General features: G+C 33.1%; 2 protein-coding genes and 1 pseudogene across 2 annotated transcripts; 1 reads left to right on the top strand and 2 right to left on the bottom strand.

Annotated features, from left to right (window-relative positions):
• Positions 1-1,550: 1,550 nt before the first annotated feature.
• LOC25482922 (uncharacterized) lies at positions 1,551-12,523 on the bottom strand (annotated as a pseudogene).
• On the top strand, positions 6,771-9,675 carry LOC25482923 (cullin-3A). Its single transcript, XM_039834468.1, has 2 exons — positions 6,771-7,065; positions 7,493-9,675. Exons 1-2 carry the CDS (start codon positions 6,887-6,889, stop codon positions 9,534-9,536), a joined length of 2,223 nt encoding a protein of 740 aa, XP_039690402.1. The 5' UTR covers positions 6,771-6,886; the 3' UTR covers positions 9,537-9,675.
• A 964-nt stretch (positions 12,524-13,487) lies between the features above and the next one.
• On the bottom strand, positions 13,488-15,446 carry LOC25482921 (uncharacterized). Its single transcript, XM_013611535.3, has 2 exons — positions 15,243-15,446; positions 13,488-13,735 (listed from the first exon to the last, which is right to left on the bottom strand). Exons 1-2 carry the CDS (start codon positions 15,372-15,374, stop codon positions 13,634-13,636), a joined length of 234 nt encoding a protein of 77 aa, XP_013466989.1. The 5' UTR covers positions 15,375-15,446; the 3' UTR covers positions 13,488-13,633.
• Positions 15,447-22,645: the final 7,199 nt, after the last annotated feature.

Below are 22,645 nucleotides of genomic sequence, written 5' to 3'. Positions count from 1 at the left end.
GATTACTACTCTAGTCTCTAATTAACTTTGGTTGTATACTCCGTGAAGATCGGGACTTAAGTTCCAAAATTCAAGATTTTTCGACTTTACTTAGCTTAAACGACTCAAATCTATAACAGAATTCCAGAACATGCAAAATCCTAACATAATCGTACAGAATCGTGAAATCCATTCAGAATGTAATTTTTTTATGTAGTTATTAATATCTGTATCAAACTCTATTAAAGGGTTTGAGGTACTTTTTATCTGGATTGGGAGAATATCTTAAAAAAATGTAATTAATTACTCTATTTTTCAATACTACATTCGTAAGTTTGAATTACATTCTCTTCCGCAACTGTGAATCGAAAAATAGAGAAAAAAAAAACTTTTACAATCAATGTTCCATTTGTAATTACTCTCATGGAAAAAAAAATAGACGACATACTTTACAACATAGGCCCCGTTTGGATAAACAGCTTATATAAATATTTATAGCATTAGAGCTTACATCATAAGCTCTTATACTTGATAAGCTATTTATGTTTGGATATGTACACTAAAAAGTACTTACATAAATTGAAGTGTTTGGATGTGTTATTACATAAGCAATTATCAAAATTTTAAATATTTTTAATTCAACAAAAAAATCAGAAAATCGAACACAATTATCAAGATTTTTTTTAATAAAATTAATCAAGACGTAAAAAATAATATTATAATATATTAATTATAATTATATATATAGTATAACCAATATTTGTCCTTAAAAAAAATATCAAGTTAAGTTTGTTTTTTCTATTTAGTTTCATTTTGTTACATAACAAAAAATAATAAAAATCTTCCTTCAAAAAAATAATAATAAAAATCTTAGTTACCTGTGTTACTTTAGTAAGATAAGTATATAGCAATTTTGTTATTTAAGCACCACCAAAGATAATTATAATTAAAACATATGTTTTGAAAAAGTGGATCCAGAGAGAATCGAAGAAGGTCACATAAATTCATAAGCTCCTTGTTAAGCCGGAGGGTTGGCTGAAAATTTAGGCTTATTGAAATATGGCATAAACAGCTTATGAAACTATGATAAGCTATTTTTATTTATTTACCCGAACACCTTTAAAAAGGCTTATGGGAGTAGATAAACCCACAAAAGCTTAAAATAAGTCAATTCAAACGGGGCCATAGTCAAATTTCATATTGAAATATTCAATGTCTGAGAGGAGCATGTGCCACATTTAATGACTTAATAGAATAAGAAGCTTGGATATCTAATTACAAATGCAAAATAATTTTTTGTCTCTCTTTAGATAAGTAAAGGAAATACACTCTAAGTAGTGTTGAAACAATGTGAAACACTGTTTTCTTGTATACATGTATATTACTTGTACTACATATAGTAGTGATAAACAAAGAGAAGCATATACAGAGAACGTATATGAACTTCAAGAGGGACTTGATATTTAAAAATTGCATAAGCGAGACAACAAGATTAACTTGCAAATAGTATTAAATTAGAAAGTATTATAAGTGTAGAAGATTTTGAAACAAGTTATGTTCTAACTTATTACTCATAGGCTTAGATTCTGAAAACCAATAACTTCTGAAACAACTGTGAGCTTTGGAGTGCTCATGGAAAGATCACCAGAGTGCTGCGGCTCTTGCTTTTGCTGTCACTGAACCAGTATTGAGAAAACGTTCTCACAAAGGATAAATTCCCCGTTTAACCAAATCGCGCTGTGACTCGATATCTGTGGGATCTGTGAACCTGAAGAGTGCACTGTGAGCATTTTCTTTTGATTCCATAGTACCATTTTTCAAAATGTTTATGATTGCATCAAGGACATATCAAAGTCTATTATTGCATAGTGAGTTTTCGTTCAGATTTCGGAAGGTTAGCTAGTAAAAGCAGCAGCCACTTGTACAACATTATATTCGTCATTCCCAAGAACCTGACTAAAGCTTTAAGTCTTCTAGGCCAGAAGAGGTATTCAACAAATCTTTCTGGTTCGTACTGCGAGAAAAGAAAGAGAAGACTTATGGCAGTTTCCCTGATTTCTGAATCAGAGTCATTAAGAAGGGGAAGAATTAGCGATACAACATTGGCTGTCAGTACTGCCTTCTTAACTAAACTTGTCTCAATCTTGCAAATGCCAAGATGAGCGCACAATGCTGGCATACGGAAGTAGTGAGATGCGTTAGGATGCTGCTGCCGAGCTATCAAATCGGTGATAATGTTACCTAACTCAAGTTGTTCCCCTTCTCCATCAATACATAAATCAATTCCATCATCAGAAGAAAGATTTTCAAGGATTTCAAAGCATTTAATGGTAATGAAATGTCCGTGTCTTGAGAGAATGTTAAATCTAGAACAAGAAGAATATCAAAGAATTCATAGCATTTAATGGTAATGAACACCCGTGTCCTGCGAGAGAACATTAAATCCCTCAAAACATCGTAACTTTCTCAATTGATCTTTCCTAGGGACGGGTTGAGAGGGGGAAAGAATGGGCTAGCGTCCTCCCTCTCATGCATGCGTACTAATAATAATATTACACGTACATGAATTTTTCTTTTAAAGATACAGAGATATTATTTATTTTATTTATTTTTTGATAAAAGAGATATTACTTTATTTTTGAGGGAAAAAGTGGTATTACATATTGTTATGAAAAAAATAAAGTGGTTGGGCTCCGGTAGGGTTTCTTCCCAGCACCGTTCTCCATTTCATGTTTGTCTCACTTGATTGAAGCTAGTGTTGAATTCATTCACGTGTGCTAGTTGCTATTGAATCCACTTTTGTCCACTTGTGAATTTCATCTATTGGTTGTTCGGTGGGTTTTTGTCTAATTCTTTCCAATTGAGCATAATTCCATAGTATTCTTATGTGAAAGCTGTCAATTCAATTAATTCTTTGCTCCCCTTTTGTTCTCTTAACGTTTCTGATTTTCTGCTTCCGATCTCAGCCACCATGTTTGATTGGCACGCTGAGATGTCTTCTCTTGCAATCGCTCCCAAAGTTGCAAGGGTTATTCCACCGCCTGCACCAACTGTCTTGCCGTCTGTCTCTTTTGCACAGGCTCTCACGGCCTCGACTAAGATGGCCCCCAATGCCAATTTGCCAAAGCCAGTAATTCTTGGAGAAACACTCAGTAAAAAATCACACAAGACCTATATGAACGTGGAATGAATTTTTGTAAGACATACCTACGGGGACTTCTGGTTTTAAACAAAGGAGAGAAACCATACTCTACAAAGGAAATTGAATCGAAATTACAGAAGCAATGGAAGGCTGCATGAGCATGGTGCATGATGTCCCTAGGAAGAGGTTATTACAAATTCTTGTTTGCTTCAGAGATGGATAAGTGTAATGTCTGGGCAGCGGGCACAGTTACTCTAAAGTCGGGTGTCCTTCGGCTTTTCGAGTGGTCCAAGGATTTCAATATGCTCACGCAGAGAAACCCTTACACTCAGGTTTGGATTCGACTGCTAGAACTACCGCATGAGTACTGGATGGAACAGACACTTCGGGAGATTGCAAGTGCGGTGGGCACCCCTCTTGTGATCGACAATGCGACGTCAAAGCGACTGTTTAGACATTATGCAAGAATTCTAGTCGATATGGACTTCTCCCGTAAGATTTTTCACGAAATTGTTGTCGAGAGGGAAGGATATGCTTTCCCAATTTTTGTGGCCTACAAATGGATGCCCGATTTCTGTTCTCACTGTAAGATCATATCGGGCATGATGTCATTGTCTGCAGAAGATTGTACCCTAGAAAGGAAACAACAGCTGCCAAGGAACAAATAGCGCTTGGGAAGAAGTAGATACAAACAACGAAAGCTACATGGGTTCCAACTGACAACCCTTCAGGTATAGGCTCCTCCCTGGCTTTTGGCGCAACACAAACCATTACTCTAGAACCAGTTCTTGTGGATGAGGAAGGAGAAACAAATGATGAACTTTAGCATGATATACATGTTTCCGGCCATCAAGAAATAGAAACAGCAACAGCTTCATTGAAAATTGAAGCATTTCAAAACCAAGGGGAAGCAATTCCGGTCCAAGATGAAATACAGGATGCGCAAGAGGAAGTAGTTCCTGTCAGATCAGAGGTAGTAGCTGCAGTTTTACCGACTCCTATGGCCGCACCTTTGGAGGAGGAAACGGAAACTGTCCCACATCCGCAACACCAATCCATGAATTCAGATATTCTAGTTCGAGAAACACTTGAGGCCGCATCTTTGGAGGCTACATTGGAGCTTGGTGTAGTGTTCCTATCCCATGGGTACAAAACTATTAACTACACAGATGACATCCCGCCGGTAGAAATACAGACAACTATTGTAACTCCTATGTCTCATAGTCCTGCTATTAATGATAATACTTTTAGCATACAACTTGAGAATGTATTTGATGACATAGTTAGAAATGATTTGGAGGAGAACCAAGAACATATTTTATCTCCCATCAAAGAAAAAACATTAGATATCATTAGTATTGTGGCTCCGGTAGATCAGGTGCTGCAGAAGAACTTGGATTTTATTCAAACTTGGCTAGCAAAGGCTGCTGTGAATGAGGTGACATTTAAAGAGGTAATTTCAAAGTCCTAGAAGAAAAAAAAATTTGCAAAAGACATACAAAACCCGCTCTCAGGGTCCTCTTCCACCGTTTAAATGTATATTATTTTTTGGAAGCTTTAGGGCTTGCGATGCCAGATAATACGTGTGGTTCACTACGTTGCCTTCTTCTTTGTTGGCGGATTTTGCAAGGGACATGAATGAGATGCCTAATTATAGATTTCCTTAGCCATTTCGGGTCCTTCTTTTCTATATATATTTATTTTTTCTTTTGAGGTTTTGGCCTAGTCCCCCTTATTGTAAATATTTTTCCTTTTTATTTTATTTTAATAATATTATGTATTGGAAAGGAGGTAGAGGATGGGGGCTTCTATTGGGTGCCAACCTAGTTGGGATGCTTCAAATTCTCCCGGATGCCTAACCTTTCTATTGGCTTTATCAAAAAAACATATTGTTATGAACCAGTAATAGACCCATGCGGTCATATAGCATTGTGATAATTATACAAAAAATTATTTTATTGTTGATATTGTCAAATGTTTAAAGATATTAAATGAAAATAATATTAGGAATCATGCATGTTAAATATTTGAAATTTGTATGTTGTTAAATATTTTATTTACTTATGTACGCGAAAGTAAAATTTTATATACATATATGAGAAATTTAATAAAACAATTTTTTTAAAGCTCTTGATTATTTTTCAAAATATTAAAATGAATGTAATGTTTTCTATTAAATAACTATTTATTTTATATGAAAAACACCGTTCAATGTTTGCGTTGCACCCTTTGCGGAGTTTTTGCATTTTATCTGCATAAACATATTTTATGTAGATATATGTGAAAGTTGATATGATAAAATTGTATAAACTCATTAATATTGTCAAAATATATACATTAATATAGTGTTTCTATTAAATAACTTTTTATTTTATATGCAAAACACCGTTCAATATTTGCACCACGCCCGTTGCATATATTTTATGCATTTTATTTACATAAACAAACAAATTTTATGTAAATATATCATAATATTGTGGAAACTCATTAATATTGTCAAAATATAAATATTAATATAGTGTTTCTATTGAATAACTTTTTATTTTATATGCAAAACATCGTTCAAATATGCACTGCACGCGTTGCAGATTTTATGTCTTTTTTTCTTTTACAAAAGATTTTATTTCTTTATATATGCATAAATAAATTTTTATGTACATATATGAGAAAAATATGATAAAATTATAGAAACTCATGACTATTTTTAAAATATCAACATCAATGTAGTCTTTAAAAAAAAACATCAATATAGTATTTCTATTAAATAATTTTTTATTTTATATTTAAAACACCGTTAAATATTTGCAATATTTGCATCGTACTCATTGCGAATTTTATATGCTTATTTATGCAAATTTCTTTTCATATCCGTGGATAATTGCATAGTATTTGTTTTTAGGTTATATTTTAGTAATCTTCTTATATATTAAAGTTAACACAGAAGCAGATTTTAGCCCTAATTTTAACCTAAACCTATTGTATAAATTTACTATTTGAACCCTGATGCTGAATTCCTTTGTTTAACCTTATTAGAAACTCAAGAAATGAACTGATAGAAGTAGTCAAAGATTGTGTGTAGTACTGCTGCTAAATTTGAGAGTTTGTATGGCTAAAATATGTAGTTTATACCTTGAGAATAAGAAACTGAAAAATTATACTTGATATAAATAAATTTAGTGAGGCTCGATCGTTTTTCTTTATCTTATGATCAATAATAGTCTTTTTTCTTAAATATCTTAGCAAGTATTTTGTTTGGTTGTAACTAAAGTATTTGTTTTGATTCAAATTATTATTATCATGTCATTGAACATGAGTTTTTATTATGTTGTTTATTGTTTATTCTTTACGTAATTTTCGCCTATAAATAATATTCTTTGGTTTTTCGACTTCTTTTATCATTTCATCATCTTATTCTATTCACGGAGATCTATAATAATGAGAGACAATATTATATAATGTAATGTTCATTTTTTTTAAATTGTTAACGAATGTTGCTAGTAAATAAATAAATTTATGACCTTAAGTTTTAACTGGGTCATACTTAAGCTTAGCAAACCATAATTCGGCCCAACTATTCACAACCCTAAAAACAAATACGTTTGCTTTGTGTCAAAGAATAACATGTTTTGAAAGTAGGTCATACCTTGCAGAGACTAGCATTGACTGTTCCAACCTTATTGTTTTCAAAGTAGATCATACTTTGCAAAAACGATAAAAAGAAACGCAAAGCAACGTTCAAGAGAGACTTGTATTTAGAAGTAGAAGATGAGTAACAAGAAGAAGAAGAAGAATAACATGAAGAAGAAGAAGGATGTTCCTATAGAGGCTTTCAAGGACATGAGTGCTGAATATGGTGACAAGGCTTGGAACATTCTGGAACATGCAATTCGTCGGATATACAATCACAACGCTAGGAATATTCTCAGTTTTGAAGAGCTTTACAGGTTCTTTCTCATCATTCTTATTTGTGTTCACTGTGCCTGTCTTTTAAAATATTATCATTGGATTTAGGGTTTTTTAAATTATCAAGTTGGTAATGATGATGATATGTCTATTGTTGTTAGCTTATTTTCATAATTAAGTAGTTGGATTTAAGGTTGTATTCCTATGATAATGATGTTACTATTTGTGGTTGGACTTGGATCAGACTTTGAGGCCTACTTTCCTTATTGTCCTCTCCCATATTTATTTGTTGGTAAAATCTGAAATACTGAATCTTTTCGCGGATAATTATATGATCTTTCTATATAAATTTTGCTACGGATATGTTTACGTAAATGAACTTTGTATTTTTTTCACCTTTCCATAATTCCATACGAGCCACAAATTTCATGTTTCTAATATTTTATCGTCTATATTTTGTGGATTCAGAAATGCTTGCAATATGATTTTTCACGGTTTTGGGGAGAAGCTATACTCTGGACTGGTTGCCATCATGACTTCTCAGCTCAAAGAGATGGCTACATCTGTTGCAGCCACTCGAACAAGTTCCTTTCTGAAAGAATTAAACAGAAAATGGAATGATCACAGCAAGGCATTACGAAAGATTAGAGACATTTTAATGTACATGGATACGACTTATATCCCAAAGACCAACAAGACACCTGTTTATGAACTTGGTCTGAGCCTGTGGAGAGAAAATGTTATTTATTCAAACCAGATAAGGACTCGATTGTCGAATATGCTTTTGGTATTAGTATGCAAGGACTATGCTGGAGAAGTTGTTGATAGAAAACTGATTAGATATATAACAAATATGCTAATGGATTTAGGTCCTTCCGTTTATATGCAAGAATTTGAGAATCCTTTGCTGCAAGTTTCAGCTGAGTTCTACCGGGCTGAATCACAGAAATTGATTGAGCGCTATGATTGTGGGGATTATCTAAAGAAGGCTGAGATGCGCCTGAATGAGGTAATTGATAAAGTGAGCCACTTCTTGGACCCTAACACTCAAAAGAAGATTACTATTGTGGTGGAGAAGGAGATGATCGAAAATCACATGCTTAGATTAATCCATATGGAGAACTCTGGGTTAGTAAACATGATTGGTGATGATAAGTATAAAGATTTGATTAGAATGTATAACTTGTTCCGTCGTGTCACCGGTGGTCTCTCGCAAATACGAGAAGTGATGACTTCATACATTAGAGACTATGGTAAGCAGCTTGTTACTGGTCCAGAAAGGTTGAAGAATCCGGTTGAATTTGTGCAGAGGCTTTTAGATGAGAAAGATAAATTCAGCAGGATTATAAATATGGCATTTAGTAATGACAAGTTGTTCCAGAAAGATTTGTATTTCTCCTTCGAATTTATCATTAACTTGAATCCTCGTTCTCCAGAGTACATTTCACTATTTTTAGACGATAAGCTTCAAAATGGTCTAAAGGGAATTAGTGAGGATGTTGTAGAGATTACTCTTAACAAGGTTATGGTTTTATTCCGTTATTTGCAGGAAAAAGATGTGTTTGAGAAGTATTACAAAAAGCACCTTGCAAAGCGGCTTTTGTCTGGAAAAACAGTTTCTGATGATGCCGAGAGGAGTCTCATAGCTAAGCTGAAGACAGAATGTGGATACCAATTTACTGCAAAATTAGAGGGCATGTTAACAGACATGAAAACATCTCTAGACCCGATGAAGAGCTTTTATGCCAGCCACCCTGAGTTAGGTGATGCCGATGGTGCTACACTTACTGTGCAGGTTCTGAAAACAGGGTCTTGGCCAACTCAATCTAGTGTAACATGTAACATTCCGACTGAAATGTTATTACTTTGCGAAAAATTTCTGTTATATTACCTCAGCAACCATACCGACAGGAAATTGTCGTGGCAAACTAATATGGGCACAGCAGACTTAAAAGCAACTTTCGAGAATGGTCAGAAACATGAGTTAAATGTTTCTACCTATCAAATGTGTGTACTCATGCTATTTAATAATGCTGATAGATTAAGCTACAAGGAAATTGAGCAAGCAACTGAGATTCCAGCTTCAGATTTGAAGATGTGCCTGCAATCTTTGGCTTTGGTTAAGGGTAAAAATGTCCTAAGGAAGGAGCCTATGAATAATTATGTTAGTGAGATTGATGCATTCTTTGTTAATGACAAGTTCAGTAGAAAATTGTATAAGGTAAAAATAGGAAGTGTAGTTGCTGAAACGGAACCTGAACCGGAGAAACTGAAAACTCAAAAAAAAGTTGAGGAGGAGCGGAGGCCGCAGATTCAGGCTTCAATAGTGAGGATTATGAAATCTAGGAAGAAACTGGAACACAATAATCTTGTAGCTGAAGTAACAAAGCAGTTGCAGTCTCGATTCCTTGCAAATCCAACGGAGGTAAAGAAACAGATTGAGTCTCTAATTGAGAGGGTGTTTTTGGAGAGAGATAACAGTGACAGAAAATTGTATCGTTATCTTGCTTAGAATTGGTATGATTGTTTTTATTCAGTAGGGTTATTACAGTGGCTAGTGAAACTGTTTTGATGCATCGATACTTAAATTCTTTAGTAGCACGGGTTTTACCTAACGTGTTAATAAATTTAATTAGTAACATTTTTCTTGATTTCGTTGCTATTTTCAAGTGTTACTAAATGTCGTTATAGTAGTTATCTATACTTAAAATGCTTGACCTTTGTGTAAATGTTACTACTTAGCTTTCCACTTGGCTATGGAGAGTGCCTTACTTGTAAGGGACTTGGTTGCTTGATATTGCTGACTTTATCTACCATCTTATCTTACCAGGTTAACAATGAACTTGGCTAAGCTTCATACTGTATTATAGTAGACCAGAGTATATCAAAAGTCTTCCATGACTTATCTATTAGAATTAGATTTTGGCTTAATGATAAACAATACTTTCCAACCACAACCCACCCTCTAACCGGTTGTTAGATTACTACTCTGGTCTTTAAATTCAACATAACTGTTTTTTTCAAGATATGTGTATTACCTTATAAAGACATATAGTATAAGATGGATAAATTAGTTATCATTGTCTCAATTATCAGAAATCTTGACAAAGGATATATTTCGCGTTTAATCAAATCGCTGTGTCTCGATATCTGTGGGATTTGTGAGCCTGTAGAGTGCAATGAGAGTATTTTCTGTTACATCTATTGTACCAGTTATCCTAATTCTTATGATTGCATTGAGGCCACCAAAATCAATTAATTGTATAGTGAGTTTTTTTTTTGGATTTCGGAAGGTTAGCAAGTAAACTAGCAGCAGCTGCTTGTACATCATTATTTTCATCATTCTCAAGATACCCGACGAAGGCTTCAAGTCTTCTAGGCCTGAAGAGGTATTCAAAAACTCCTTCTGGTTCGTGTTGCGGGAAAAGAAAGAGAAGATTTATGGCAGTTTCCCTGATTTGAGTCAGAGTCATCAAGAAGGGGAAGAATTAGCGATGCACCATTGGCTACCAGTACTGCCTTCTGAACTAAACCTGTCTCAAACTTGCAAATGCCAAGATGAGCGCACAATGCAGGCTTGCAGAAGTAGTGGGATGAGTTAGGAAGCTGCTGCCGAGCTATCAAATTGGTGATAATATTACCTAACTCGAGTTGTTCCCCTTCTCCATCAATACAGAAATCAATTCCATCATCAGAAGAAAGATTCTCAAGGATTTCAAAGCATTTAATGGTAATGAAATGCCGGTGTCCTGCGAGAGAATGTTAAATCTAGAACAAGAAGAAAATGTTAAATCTAGAACAAGAAGAATATCAAAGATTTCATAGCATTTAATGGTAATGAACGCCCGTCTCCTGCGAGAGAACATTAAATCTAGAACAAGAAGAAATATTCTCAAGGATTTCATAGCATTTATTGGTAATGAACACCAGTGTCCTGCAGGAGAACGTTAAATCTAGAACAAAATGGACACCGCCATATGCAGCAATAATTCCCTTATTAGCATATGAACACCAACTAGTTTGACCAAGGCTAATAATGATGATTAGCATTTCTAGCAGACATTGACCAAGGAGTTTCGAGTTTGATTCTTACAAATCCAAATTAATTATGGCTTAAGCCATTGACATTCTTTATATGAACATTGCCATGAATCAACACACTTAGCAGCTAAAGGTTGAACTAAAATAGAATGTCTTGCTACCTTGAATCGTGCAATCAACAAGTGCTTTATACCGGCCAAACGTAGCATCACAAAAAACATTTTCCTCATTTATTTCGAAAAGCTCCCTCAGAATATTTTCTGTAATCCCAGTTGAAACACTTACAGGTCCCTTTAGAATGGTAACAAGGAAAATAACTCCGGGATGCTCAGAAAGCCTTTTGCAGTAACTTCTGTTCCATCCAGATCAATCTTAAAGAAACACATATAGCTAATCAATTGCTTCCTTTAAAATTCTATACTCATTATGTAACAGCTCCATTTATGGAGCAAACAAAGGAAAGAATTAATTGATGGAATATATATTTTCCTTCGAACCATATCACTCTATTACCTGAAACCCTTTTAAAGTATTGCTTCTTAACTTCATAATCCCTTGCAGCATCAGCTCGAGAGAGTAGCAAAATGATCTGCTCCAAAAATATAACTTCTGCTCTTTCTTTCCTGTTGGTAGCTTCTTATTTTTGCCACCTAATGCTGGCTATCTCTTTGCGGATCTCTGAACGCTCCGCTGGCACCCCAACTGCCCTTGCTATCTCTCAAGCATATCGTTCGCAAAAGCCTAGTCGAATATTTTATTCCATGGCTCAATTTATCAACCATGTCAAGCTGAGATTGTGAAGCCTCAAAATTGACCCTTTGCATCTTGCTCAGTAGTCTGTTGACTTGATCAGAAATTATCGACAGTACTTCGGTATTTGTGAGAGACAGTGCAACCAGAGACCTTCCAATATCCCTAATGACTTGTTCAACCTCCTTAACTATGTATCCACATTTCATAAGTAAAAACGGCCAGTACTTCTCGATCAAATTACTTGCCTTTTTTACATCTGATTCAAGACTCCAGAGCGAGCCTTGCAGCTAGTGACTCATTCAGTTCTTGAAGCTGCAATTCCTTTAGGACCGGTGCAATATCAAGACGGTGTTTTCAAGGGACATTGAAACTTTCTTTACGAACATCAATTGCTGCATTCGCTGTTCTCACAACCTGGCTAGTTAGAACAGCCAAAATTGTACCTATTGGTATGAGTTCCAGTCCAACTATGTTAAAGGGTCCGTAGTCACTTGAACATTTTAACTCAGAAACGAATTTCTATTGCGCAAAGGATGGAAGTTGAAGCCACAACACCAGAAAATTGCTTCTATTTTTCCAATCAATCCTTGTATAGATCATCAAAAGTTTTTCTTCATTCGCTCATTAATCCCAGAACACAACATTGAAATGAAAGAAGGAAATGATAGCGACTAAACAAGAATCAGTCAGACTTACGGATATCATGCCAGATATACCAGTAACGTGGGTGATTCTTTTTCGTTTTTCCACCTTTCGAAGGAATTAACTTAAAAATTTGAAAATCCACTAAAGTCCGAATAATCAATTCAAACTTTAACTGTGAAGTAAATTTAAAATTCTTATTCAGGCATACAATAACAATGCTATAGCACCGCTATTTGACAACATTTTGTACTGAATAGTGTATCGTAGAACAATAGCAATTTCTTTAAATTCCGCTAGGCTATATAGCTTCTTCTAAGAGTTTGGTTGATATAGCTTCTTGAAAATTAATATGAAAGCAAGGCTTCATGCAAAAAAGAAAATGTTGTTGCTAAATTTTTACCCACCAAAGTGATATTTTTCTCATATCCTTAATTTTTCCCAATAGACAACATCCATCATTCAACAAGAAAACATGGCTGAAATATATCAGGATAGCCAAAAGTTTAGATATGTCAAGTCTAAAGCATCGAGTTTGAGTTAAAAAAGTATATGATGTCTTGATGTATGCAATGTTTTAAAAACCAAAGCAGACATCAAACCGGCAAGACCTCTCCTCGGACATGGTTCAACCAACTAATTGATCAAACCAAGATAAGATTGTGAGAAAACCGGGATAAAACCACAACAAAACCGCTCAAATAACAAAAACGTAGACAATGTTCATTCCTGGTTGAACAATCCAATTTAGTTTAATTTTTAAAACATTCCATGTACTTAACCCAGTTTCAATTCACTCCTTATATTGAAAATCTAATTGAATTTAGTTTTTAATTGTACAATTGCCTTGAATGTCATCATTTGCCAAAACTTATACCGGCAAGAACTTATTGTGAGATATGAAGAAAAAAAAAATTAAAATTATTATTACATGTGTATTGGTCTTAAAAATATGATTAACTTTTTTTTTGAGGGAAAGTATATGATTAACTATAAAGTAACTATAAATATGTTTACAACTTGAGAATTTCGCAAACAGTGAAGAACAAATAAACCTTTTATTTAGAGTGGTTTAGAATTCATTCATCATTATACAAAACAACAGCATATTTAACTGCATAATGAGCGATACTAGTACATAACCACTAAAGCACAACCAACTCACAAGGAGCATTAATGATTGTTCCTTTTGCGAGCTAGCTCCCTTGCCATTTCCCTAAGTTCCTCTGGTGGAGGTGGCGTATTTGTATCCTTGGGATATTCAATGTATGACTTCTGCAACATGATAACAAGAAAATACAGTTCAGAAAATGATAAAACAAAATTTTAAGATAAGTGTATTATTTTATGCTCGGACTGAAAGGAATTCAAAATCATGAGGCAAAGATAATTAATTTGGCAAGAGAATTATTAGCTTCTGTTCCAAGTATGGCAAAATAGGGAAATCTATCTTCCAGCTCAAAGAAAAAGCATCCTCCAAGGACAGCAGTGTTGTCAATCACAGATCAAAGAAACTAGTGATTTGTTCAAGTTCCGCTATGTTATTGTGCTACAGTGCTGTTATAGTCGCTATTTAACTACATTTCATACTAAAAAACGTATCGCAGAACAATAACAATTTGTTCAAATTTGCTATATTATAGCGCTGCTATTTGACAACAATAAATAACAGGTGGCAACATTTCATATATATGTTTCCCGTCATTTTATTTTATATGCATGTGCAATCTTACACAATATCTTTACTAGTTTGAGAGAAAAAATAAACTAATGTGATGACTATTATTGTGAATCTGAAATGTGTCTGATACAATGCAAAACCCTATGATAAATTATATAAATAGTTAACTTCCAACAGATATGTAACTGTTGTTAATTGACTCAATTGAATCAATTTGTGTTAGTTTATACAGCTGAAGATTCTAGACAAACAAACTAATTAAAGCAAAATATTCCGGTAAACCAAAAAGTCTCTGCACCTATTGCTTGGAAATCAAGGCGAAAGCTATTTCTAAATACTCACTATCCTCAACCCATAGATGCACCTTTTAACTAAGGTCAAAACCATGAAGGTTGACATAAGATCCAAAGTGGACAATACCTCAAAAAATGTAGTGCAACAAACTTGAGGTCATAACATTGGCACTAGAAGGAAAGTCTGCACGACGCATGAGGGCTAACGTGCCATTTGGCCCCTTAACCCTCGACTGAAGCTATTGTTCTGGCATACCAAAAAGGCTCATGCTGTTGGGGAAGCAAGCGTGAGGGTACTTTATATGAGCCAAAGCTGATTATGCTGACAATATCCATTCAGTTCAACACTTTTCCGAAGTAGTGTCTGCTTCTAGTCTTATGTAAGTCCTCACAATTTTATTCTTAATATGCATTTAAGTGGATTAAAGACAGTATAGGTCTGTTTGGCCAGACATTTTTTTGAGTTTATAACTTATGTCTTATAAGCTCTTCGTATGATTAAAAAAAAAACCTGTTTGGTAATCATCACTTTCTCATGAGCTAATAGCTTATTTTTATAAGCTTATAGCATTTCTTGACGAGCTAATTCAAGTAGCTTATAGCTAATGATGGAATAAATACTATTATAAATTATATGAACACGACAGAGCTATACAAAATCATTACAATTATATATACTTGAGAAAGTGATTGTTGGGAAGTTAATTCAAAGCGATGTGATAGTATTAGTAACATAAACCAAAGTTTTGTAATGATGAATTAAAGAATAAATCTAAGAAAAAAGGTAGAGAAAGAGAGAAGTTATTACTTTTCCGATGAATTTGTGGAGGGAGTTATCGGTATTGCTAGCATAAACGTACATAAGAACGATTGGTACAGTTACGTATACACCAAACTTTGCAATTTCAAGAATCCCTTTCGATGTTCCCAGTGACGACATCTTTCCTTTCCTTGAAGAAACAAGATGAACTCAGCCAACAACTCAGATCAAATCACTAGCACCGACTGACTATAACGAGAGTGAAAATCTCTCACTTAAATGGGCTGGGCCAACCATTTGGGTGTTTCTTACCAGATGAAAATTTCTATTTGACATCTAATAATTGCTCACAAGAATCCAAAAAGTAAAATCTGTAATGTTTTTTCCTGGTCTGGGCTATGTATCATTTTGTTGATACATATCCATATTTTGTAGTTTAATATGTATTTTGAATTTATATATGTTTGTAATGTTTTTCCCTGGTCTGGGCTATGGATCAGTTTGTTGATATATATCCATATTTTATCGACCCCAACTATATCGTGGTCACACAATGCGCAACCTAGTTCATTCCTGGGAAGGCCCGAATATCACAAGATAATTACAAGACCTTTTTTTATCGCCTAGAGGTGTATAACATGCCCTTAAGCCCCTATGACGACCATCATCAGACACGTTCATTCGACGATATATGTTGGTACTCTAAATAAATAATGTGCGGCTGCAAGTTGATTTAACGCCACTTTACAGAGTGTGATGAGGCAATTGTATCGGGTTACATTTTTTTGGTTCTATATGGTATCTTATCTCAAATTAGTGGCTATTGTAGAGGGAGAATCACCTACGCCAACAAACATGGAGGTTGTGAAATAGGAGAAGAATGCTAGTAAAACTCTAAATACTTTGCACCTATGCATGTGGGTTAGACTCATGGAAATTGATAGGATGGAAACCAGTACCAGTGACGACAATCTATATACTACTCTACACCAAATTGTCTAGGAAATGGAGTCGGTCATCCAATATCAAGCGACGTGTAAGAGGATGACATATTTAGGTTATGTAGATCGAGCCACTCAATAATTGGTTTTTTTTAATGTATTTTGATGTTTCCACCCGATTATGACGACTCTGCTGTATAATGGTATATTAATACCGCAACATTGATGTCACTATACTTTTCCTTTCAAAAAAAAAAAAATTTGATGTCACTATACATGTTGGTATTTTGAACACGTTTTGTGTCAATTTTATGTCATAAATTTGGGTGAAAGATGAATGAGATCGAAATTAAATGTGTGTGAATTATGTGTTTGAATTTGATTGAATGTCACAACCCTGATGAATGAACTTTGAGTGTTGAATTTGGAACTTTAAGTATTTGAATATGTTTGAGTGTGTTATGGCAATGTGTATGCCTATGTCTTGCTTTTATTCTTTGTTTTGCTTCTGCCTATGTGTTTAGGACGGTTTGGGTCCTAACTCCCAGTCCCGGATCAGTACTTAACTAAGTTAACTTCCAAACACCAGTGATTAAGAGTTAAAACACAAGAGGAACTTTTTTGAAAATTTAAGGGCATGTGAGCAATTGAAGGGACCTATTTAGAAAATTTGGTCACATAATTTAGAAACAATGATGTTATTTGTGAAATTTGTTTCCTACCCTATGCCTCTTTTCCCCACCCCCTTGAAATCTGAAAGCAAAAAAAAAAAAACTTCTTTTATTTTTGGATTTTAGAATCTAAATCCCCTTTAAAAGACGCGCACTTCCATCTATCGAGGGAAATTTCTAGCAAAGGTTTAATTGTGATTAACAACTTTCTTTTTACATCTAAATTTTAGAATCCAAAATTGAATTGTAGATGCATATTTAGTGTATCACGCATGAGCTTGTATTGCAAATTTCTTTGAAAAATTATTCCATCCTCTGCAGACAATTCTAAAGTTGAATTCACATTTCCTATACAACAATTAATAGAAAAACATGAGGATTCTTTTTGGGTCAGTTGGGACTCGATTTGTTTGGGAAAATTTATTGGGTCAGTTGGGACTCGATTTCTAGTGTTAGATTTGGGGTGAGGGGGAATGGCTTGGAAATGGCGACAGAGGTTGTTTATATGGGAGGAGGATATATTAAGCGAGTGTTGTGTTTTACTTCTTGATGTTGTTTTGCAGCATGATGTGGTGGATACGTGGAAATAACATTTAGATCCTTCTAAAGGTTATACTATTTGTGGTGTCTATCATTTGTTGACTATAGCAAACCAACTTGTTCAGTCAACATTATCAGATTTAATGTGACATAAACAAGTTCCTTTGAAAGTTATGTTGTCTTCTTCGCAATCGGATTTCAACCAAAGACAATTTTTTTTATGCGTGGCATACATCAACAAAATTCTCAATTATGTACAACAAGGTGTGGAGTGGTGGAGTCTCTGGATCACCTCATTTTGGATTGTCCTTTCTTTGGTTCGAGTTGATAGCTAATTAGGCAATGGCATGGTATTTGGTGAACTGGTCCACTAGATGTCGGATCTTTTTACTCAAAATCTCTTCGATCTACTTTATATTTAATTTGATTTGCTTGTGTTTGAGTTGATAGATAATAAGGAGGAATCATTACAACATATTTTATATAGACTAAATTTATTCTCTTTTTGGTGGTTGAAGGCAAATAACGTCATTTATGTCTTTAATTTTCATAAATGATGAATTAATTCTTTAGTTTGTTTAGGTTTTTCTTGTCAAAAAAAAAAAGTTTGTTTAGGTTTTAATCTGTAATAAATAAAAATTGGTCATTCATTCATGTGACTTTAACAAATAAAAATTTCTTCATTTCCTTTTTTTTTCTTCTAATAACAACAATATGAGAGTTGATTTTTTGCAATAGCTTGCTACAACTTCTATGTACTACACAAAAATTGGAAACATAAGAGAATAAAACACCGGTAGTTCTTATCCCATCTTAACTATTGTATGGCTCAATCTCAATCAAAAGGTTACATGACCCTTCCATTTTGTTGTTTTTGATATTTTTTTGACAAATGATATTTTAGTTTTTAGGTGTGCCTTGTTTGCATAAAATTACTCTACTAATTCTCGTCTTCTTGTCCATAATTAAGCTAGGCGATTAAAGTAATGACATTGACAATGGATAAAATCTAATACTCAATTCTTGATGGTTGAATGCATCTAATAATATCTTTTTATTGGCTTAACTTTTTTAAGACTTATAATTGAATCATTCCAAGCAACATGACAGGTTACACTTCACCTCGCAATAATGAAATCTCATTTGCCTTTATTTTATTCTTTCTTAATCTAAACTTAGTGCAAATTCCACTTTCTTTATTGCAGATATTTTTACCTTTGATGTTGAAATGTAGCCTAAAACAACTAACATCTTCCAATGACAATTGACAAACGATATTATTAAACCTTTATTTTTTATTGATGAAGACATTAAACCTTGTTGAAACAACATTAATTAATTAGCAATACTAAATATTGATTCATATTTTACTTGACCTGGCTAATTTGTCACTAGTAGGTAGGGAATCAAAAATTATCAACCGTTTTATATTGGACTGAGAATTGTATTATTATTATTATTACTTTGCTAAAACTAACAAAATGTAATCACGTGCATGTGTAGTTTTTTCGTGGTCGAGGAAAGGACACGTGTATTTTAGTAACAAAAAATGATGAGAGTATGTAGATATGTAATTTTTTTAGGGGAAGATAGGAGACTTATTCCCTCTAAGAAAATATATGGAACTTATTTTACCAAGAAAAATAAAAAATAAAAATAGAGGACATCACATCAATGAAGGATGGTACGTGAACTATATTTTATTTAAACGTAAAAATAAAATTTTATTTTATTTTATATTATTTTAAAGGCACATCATGTAATAGTTTTCGTGTATTTAAAAAGAGGGGTATTTATTGTACAAAAAAAAAAAAAAAAGAGGGGTGTTTTAAACACTCGCTTTTTATTGGATAAAATCAATGTGGATCCTACACATTGAAAATAGACCTCACACTAGTTTTATTTGGTAAAAAAAAAATCAGATATGGTTGATAAGCTAGTTTATTATTGATCGGTTTAGCAAATGTATCGAAATTGTCGTCAAGTAAGAATATTAAGGCTTAAATATGACATTGGTCAATGCACTTCAATCATATTTTAGCATTGGTCCCTGCACCTTTTTTTTTTTTTTTACATTGGTCCATGCACTTTGTAAAAGTTGTGTTATTGGTAATTCTAAAAGTTTTGTTATTGGTCATTCAATTGAGTCAAAGTTAAAAAAAGGCCAAATACCTTCCCGCAGTCATTTAAGTTATATGTTTATAACAAATTAGTCCTTTAAGTTTTTTGTTACCAATTGATCCTTTAAATTATTTTTTGTTACAAATTGATCCTTTAAGTCATAGAATATTTACACTATCATCCATCTTTTTAGCCAACTTCGTTAAAAAGTGCTTATAGACCATTTAACATTAAGATGGTAGGTCCAAAAGTGCTTATGACATCAAACATGATTACTTGCGCACATTTTCTTCTTGTTGTTTTTGAATTTCAAACCTAATTTTACATATAAATATTTGATCAACGATATTATAAATCATGTAATCGGTCAATTTTGTTTTGAATCAAGACCGAATAACACACCTATAAGTTCTAGTTTTGAGAGCAATGAATTTAGATAAACCAACTTAACATTAAAAATCTACATAAACACTTTTTGATTAAGTTTGATGAAATTAAGATAATGATGTAAATATTTTATGACTTAAAAGGACCAATTTGTAACAAAAAAACTTAAAGGACTAACTTGTTATAATCATGTAACTTAAAGGACCGAAAATGGTATTTGACCTTAAAAAAAATACAAAAACTAACGGATTTTGAGTGAGGATTGCCCCCACTTATAAACACATGTTCAGACTATCTTTTGCCCGATGTGAGACTTGAATTTTTCCCAATAAGAAGACATGATACAAAATAAATAAAATGTACTATAAGAACAGAGGTTGAGGAGAGAGACTCATCTTGATGCTCTTAGCATTTGCATTCCTCTTGAACCGCCAAGTTCTAGATGAACATTTGTGAAAGATGAGAGTTGTGATTATAGATATATTTCCAAGTGAATTTGGGTTGAAAAATTGCGCTTTTTTCTCAAACTCGCAAAGAAAATACAACATAAAGCTGTATTTTCTCGGAACAACATGCACGTCGGGCGTCGGGCTAGGTGTGAGGCATGTGCCAGCACACTGAAAGCAAAAAGCTCTTTGTCCTACACATCTGGGGCGCGTGGCCTCAACCTCCTGTGATGTTTCTGCATTTTTGTTCGTCTTTTCGAGTCCGTTCCTTCTCCAATTTGGTCTTGTGATATAATTTTTCTAACTTGTAATGTCTTTATATGCTTCTCGAACTTCATTCAATGTCTTCCAAAACTTCCATGAGGTGTCTTGTTTTGCCGAATTACATGATTTTTCAGTAAAAGACACAAAAACACCTACGAAATTGTTTGGTTTAAGAAATAAACATAATTAAACGACTCATTTAAAAACATTACAAAACGTTCCTTAAATCATAAACAACTTCTCTAAAACTCCTATTTATTGACTCAAATGATTGATAAAATGAGTGAAAAATATGTTGAAAATAACGTATGATGAAATGTCATCATCTATATTAAACATTCTCTTGTATTAATTGTCTGATTCAGCCCTCTCTTATGTTGTTTTCTATACCTTTAAAAAAAAAGAAATGATATTTGTACAACTATTTTCTAACAACTTTTTGACAATATTTTCTTTCATACTCACATTATGTATTTATTCTCGCTCTTCCTTTTTCTCTCTCTATTGTTTTTGACCAATCATAGGAGAGAAAAATAAAGTTGTCATGAAAGTTGAAAGAAAGAGATGTACAAATATCACTACTCTTAAAAAAACATTATTTATAAGTACTTTTACATTCTATATAAAGTGAATATATTGAATCAATAATATAATGAATTGTTTATAATTATAAAAAAAGGAAATTTTTGTTGAAAAAATTGTTAACGTCTCGTAATATTTTTATCATATACTTAAATAAAAATAAATTGATTTTTTTATTAAAGAAAAAATAAATTGATTATTAAAATTTGATAGTTAAGCATAAATTTGTGGATACCTCAACAAAAAAAAAACCTTAAATTTGTTGTAATTAATTGAACTAATTAATCAAAGTTGGCAGAACACTTAGTTTAGGCCTTTCTTTAGGTCGGCATTGAGCTGAATTATCATATGTTTAGAGGAGCTATCATCGTTTTTGCTATCAAGCAACTGTCATTTTAGTCCCGTTGAAGAGAAAAAAAATATGTCATGATTCCTACTTATTTAATTATTGATTTTTGGTTAAATAATTAAGTACTATGTTTTGAAAAACAACGATCTTAAACGTTTCCTACCCCAGGTTTTCTGTTCTGCTTACGAAGCATATATTTCGCAAATAGTATAAATTAGTAAAATATCTTCCTTAATAAACAATTCTTTTTTGGAGTAAAGTTAATAGATCAATTTACCCTTGGTAGAAACCACACATATATAAAATTGAATAACTTCAAAAATAAATGAAAATATTACGTTTAACTTATAAAAATTTTATGCAATTTCCATTGTAACTTTTTTTTAAACAAATTTTTTTTTTTTTTTTGATAAACTTTTAAACAATTTTCATTTAGTATATTATTAACTTCTTTAAGAAGTCAAAATGAATTAAATTAACTGTAAAGAGAGCCACACCCACACAAAAAGTTAGGTTAGGACGATCAAAGTAGTTTTTTTTTAGGAAACTATCAAAGTAGTTTAGAAGCAATATTGCGAAAAAAGAGAACCGATAGCTAAGAATGGAGCATTACATAAATTACACGGGTAAAACAATGAAGTGGATTTATCTACCACCGAGAAAATCATTGAATAGACATTTCTTTTTGTCAAAAAATGGGACAATTTCGTTCCTTCCATAATAAAACATAAGCCAACCAAATCAAATGAAGTGAAGAACAGCTCTTTCTAGAATCACCTTCTAAACTTTTGAAATGTTTAAAGTAATAAGTATGTGCAATTTTTTTTGCTAAACAAATGGAACCATTAACGAAGAAGAGATTATAGTACCTCAAGACACCACAACCCACAAAAAGATGGTATGCACTTTCCTTCTGCCCACATCCACTCGCGCACAAACCTAAATTAACCTGAATAGATCCATGACAAATCAAATTGTCTTTTGTTAATAATCAATTTTGAAACAACCTCCATGCAAACAAGGGGACCTCATATGTGTGTGTACATACACATACATACATTTATTATAATTTTTTTTGGTAAATTACTTATATATCATTGTAAATCTTCTCCATCATATATATGAAATAAGATTGAGTAAACTTTATAAT

This window comes from Medicago truncatula, chromosome 1 (assembly GCF_003473485.1).
Source record: "Medicago truncatula cultivar Jemalong A17 chromosome 1, MtrunA17r5.0-ANR, whole genome shotgun sequence".
Taxonomy (NCBI): domain Eukaryota; kingdom Viridiplantae; phylum Streptophyta; class Magnoliopsida; order Fabales; family Fabaceae; genus Medicago; species Medicago truncatula.
The sequence above is the reverse complement of the archived record's forward strand: the minus strand, read 5'-3'. Positions and strand labels throughout refer to the sequence as shown.

What these genes read in the sequence shown, in the direction of transcription:
- LOC25482923 (XM_039834468.1), top strand. Translation starts at nt 6,887, where the DNA reads ATGAGTAACAAGAAGAAGAAGAAGAATAACATGAAGAAGAAGAAGGAT. An exon ending in AGTTTTGAAGAGCTTTACAG is followed by an intron (nt 7,066 to 7,492) that starts GTTCTTTCTCAT and finishes TTGTGGATTCAG; the next exon opens with AAATGCTTGCAATATGATTT.
- LOC25482921 (XM_013611535.3), bottom strand. Translation starts at nt 15,374, where the DNA reads ATGTCGTCACTGGGAACATCGAAAGGGATTCTTGAAATTGCAAAGTTT. An exon ending in TCCACAAATTCATCGGAAAA is followed by an intron (nt 13,736 to 15,242) that starts GTAATAACTTCT and finishes ATCATGTTGCAG; the next exon opens with AAGTCATACATTGAATATCC.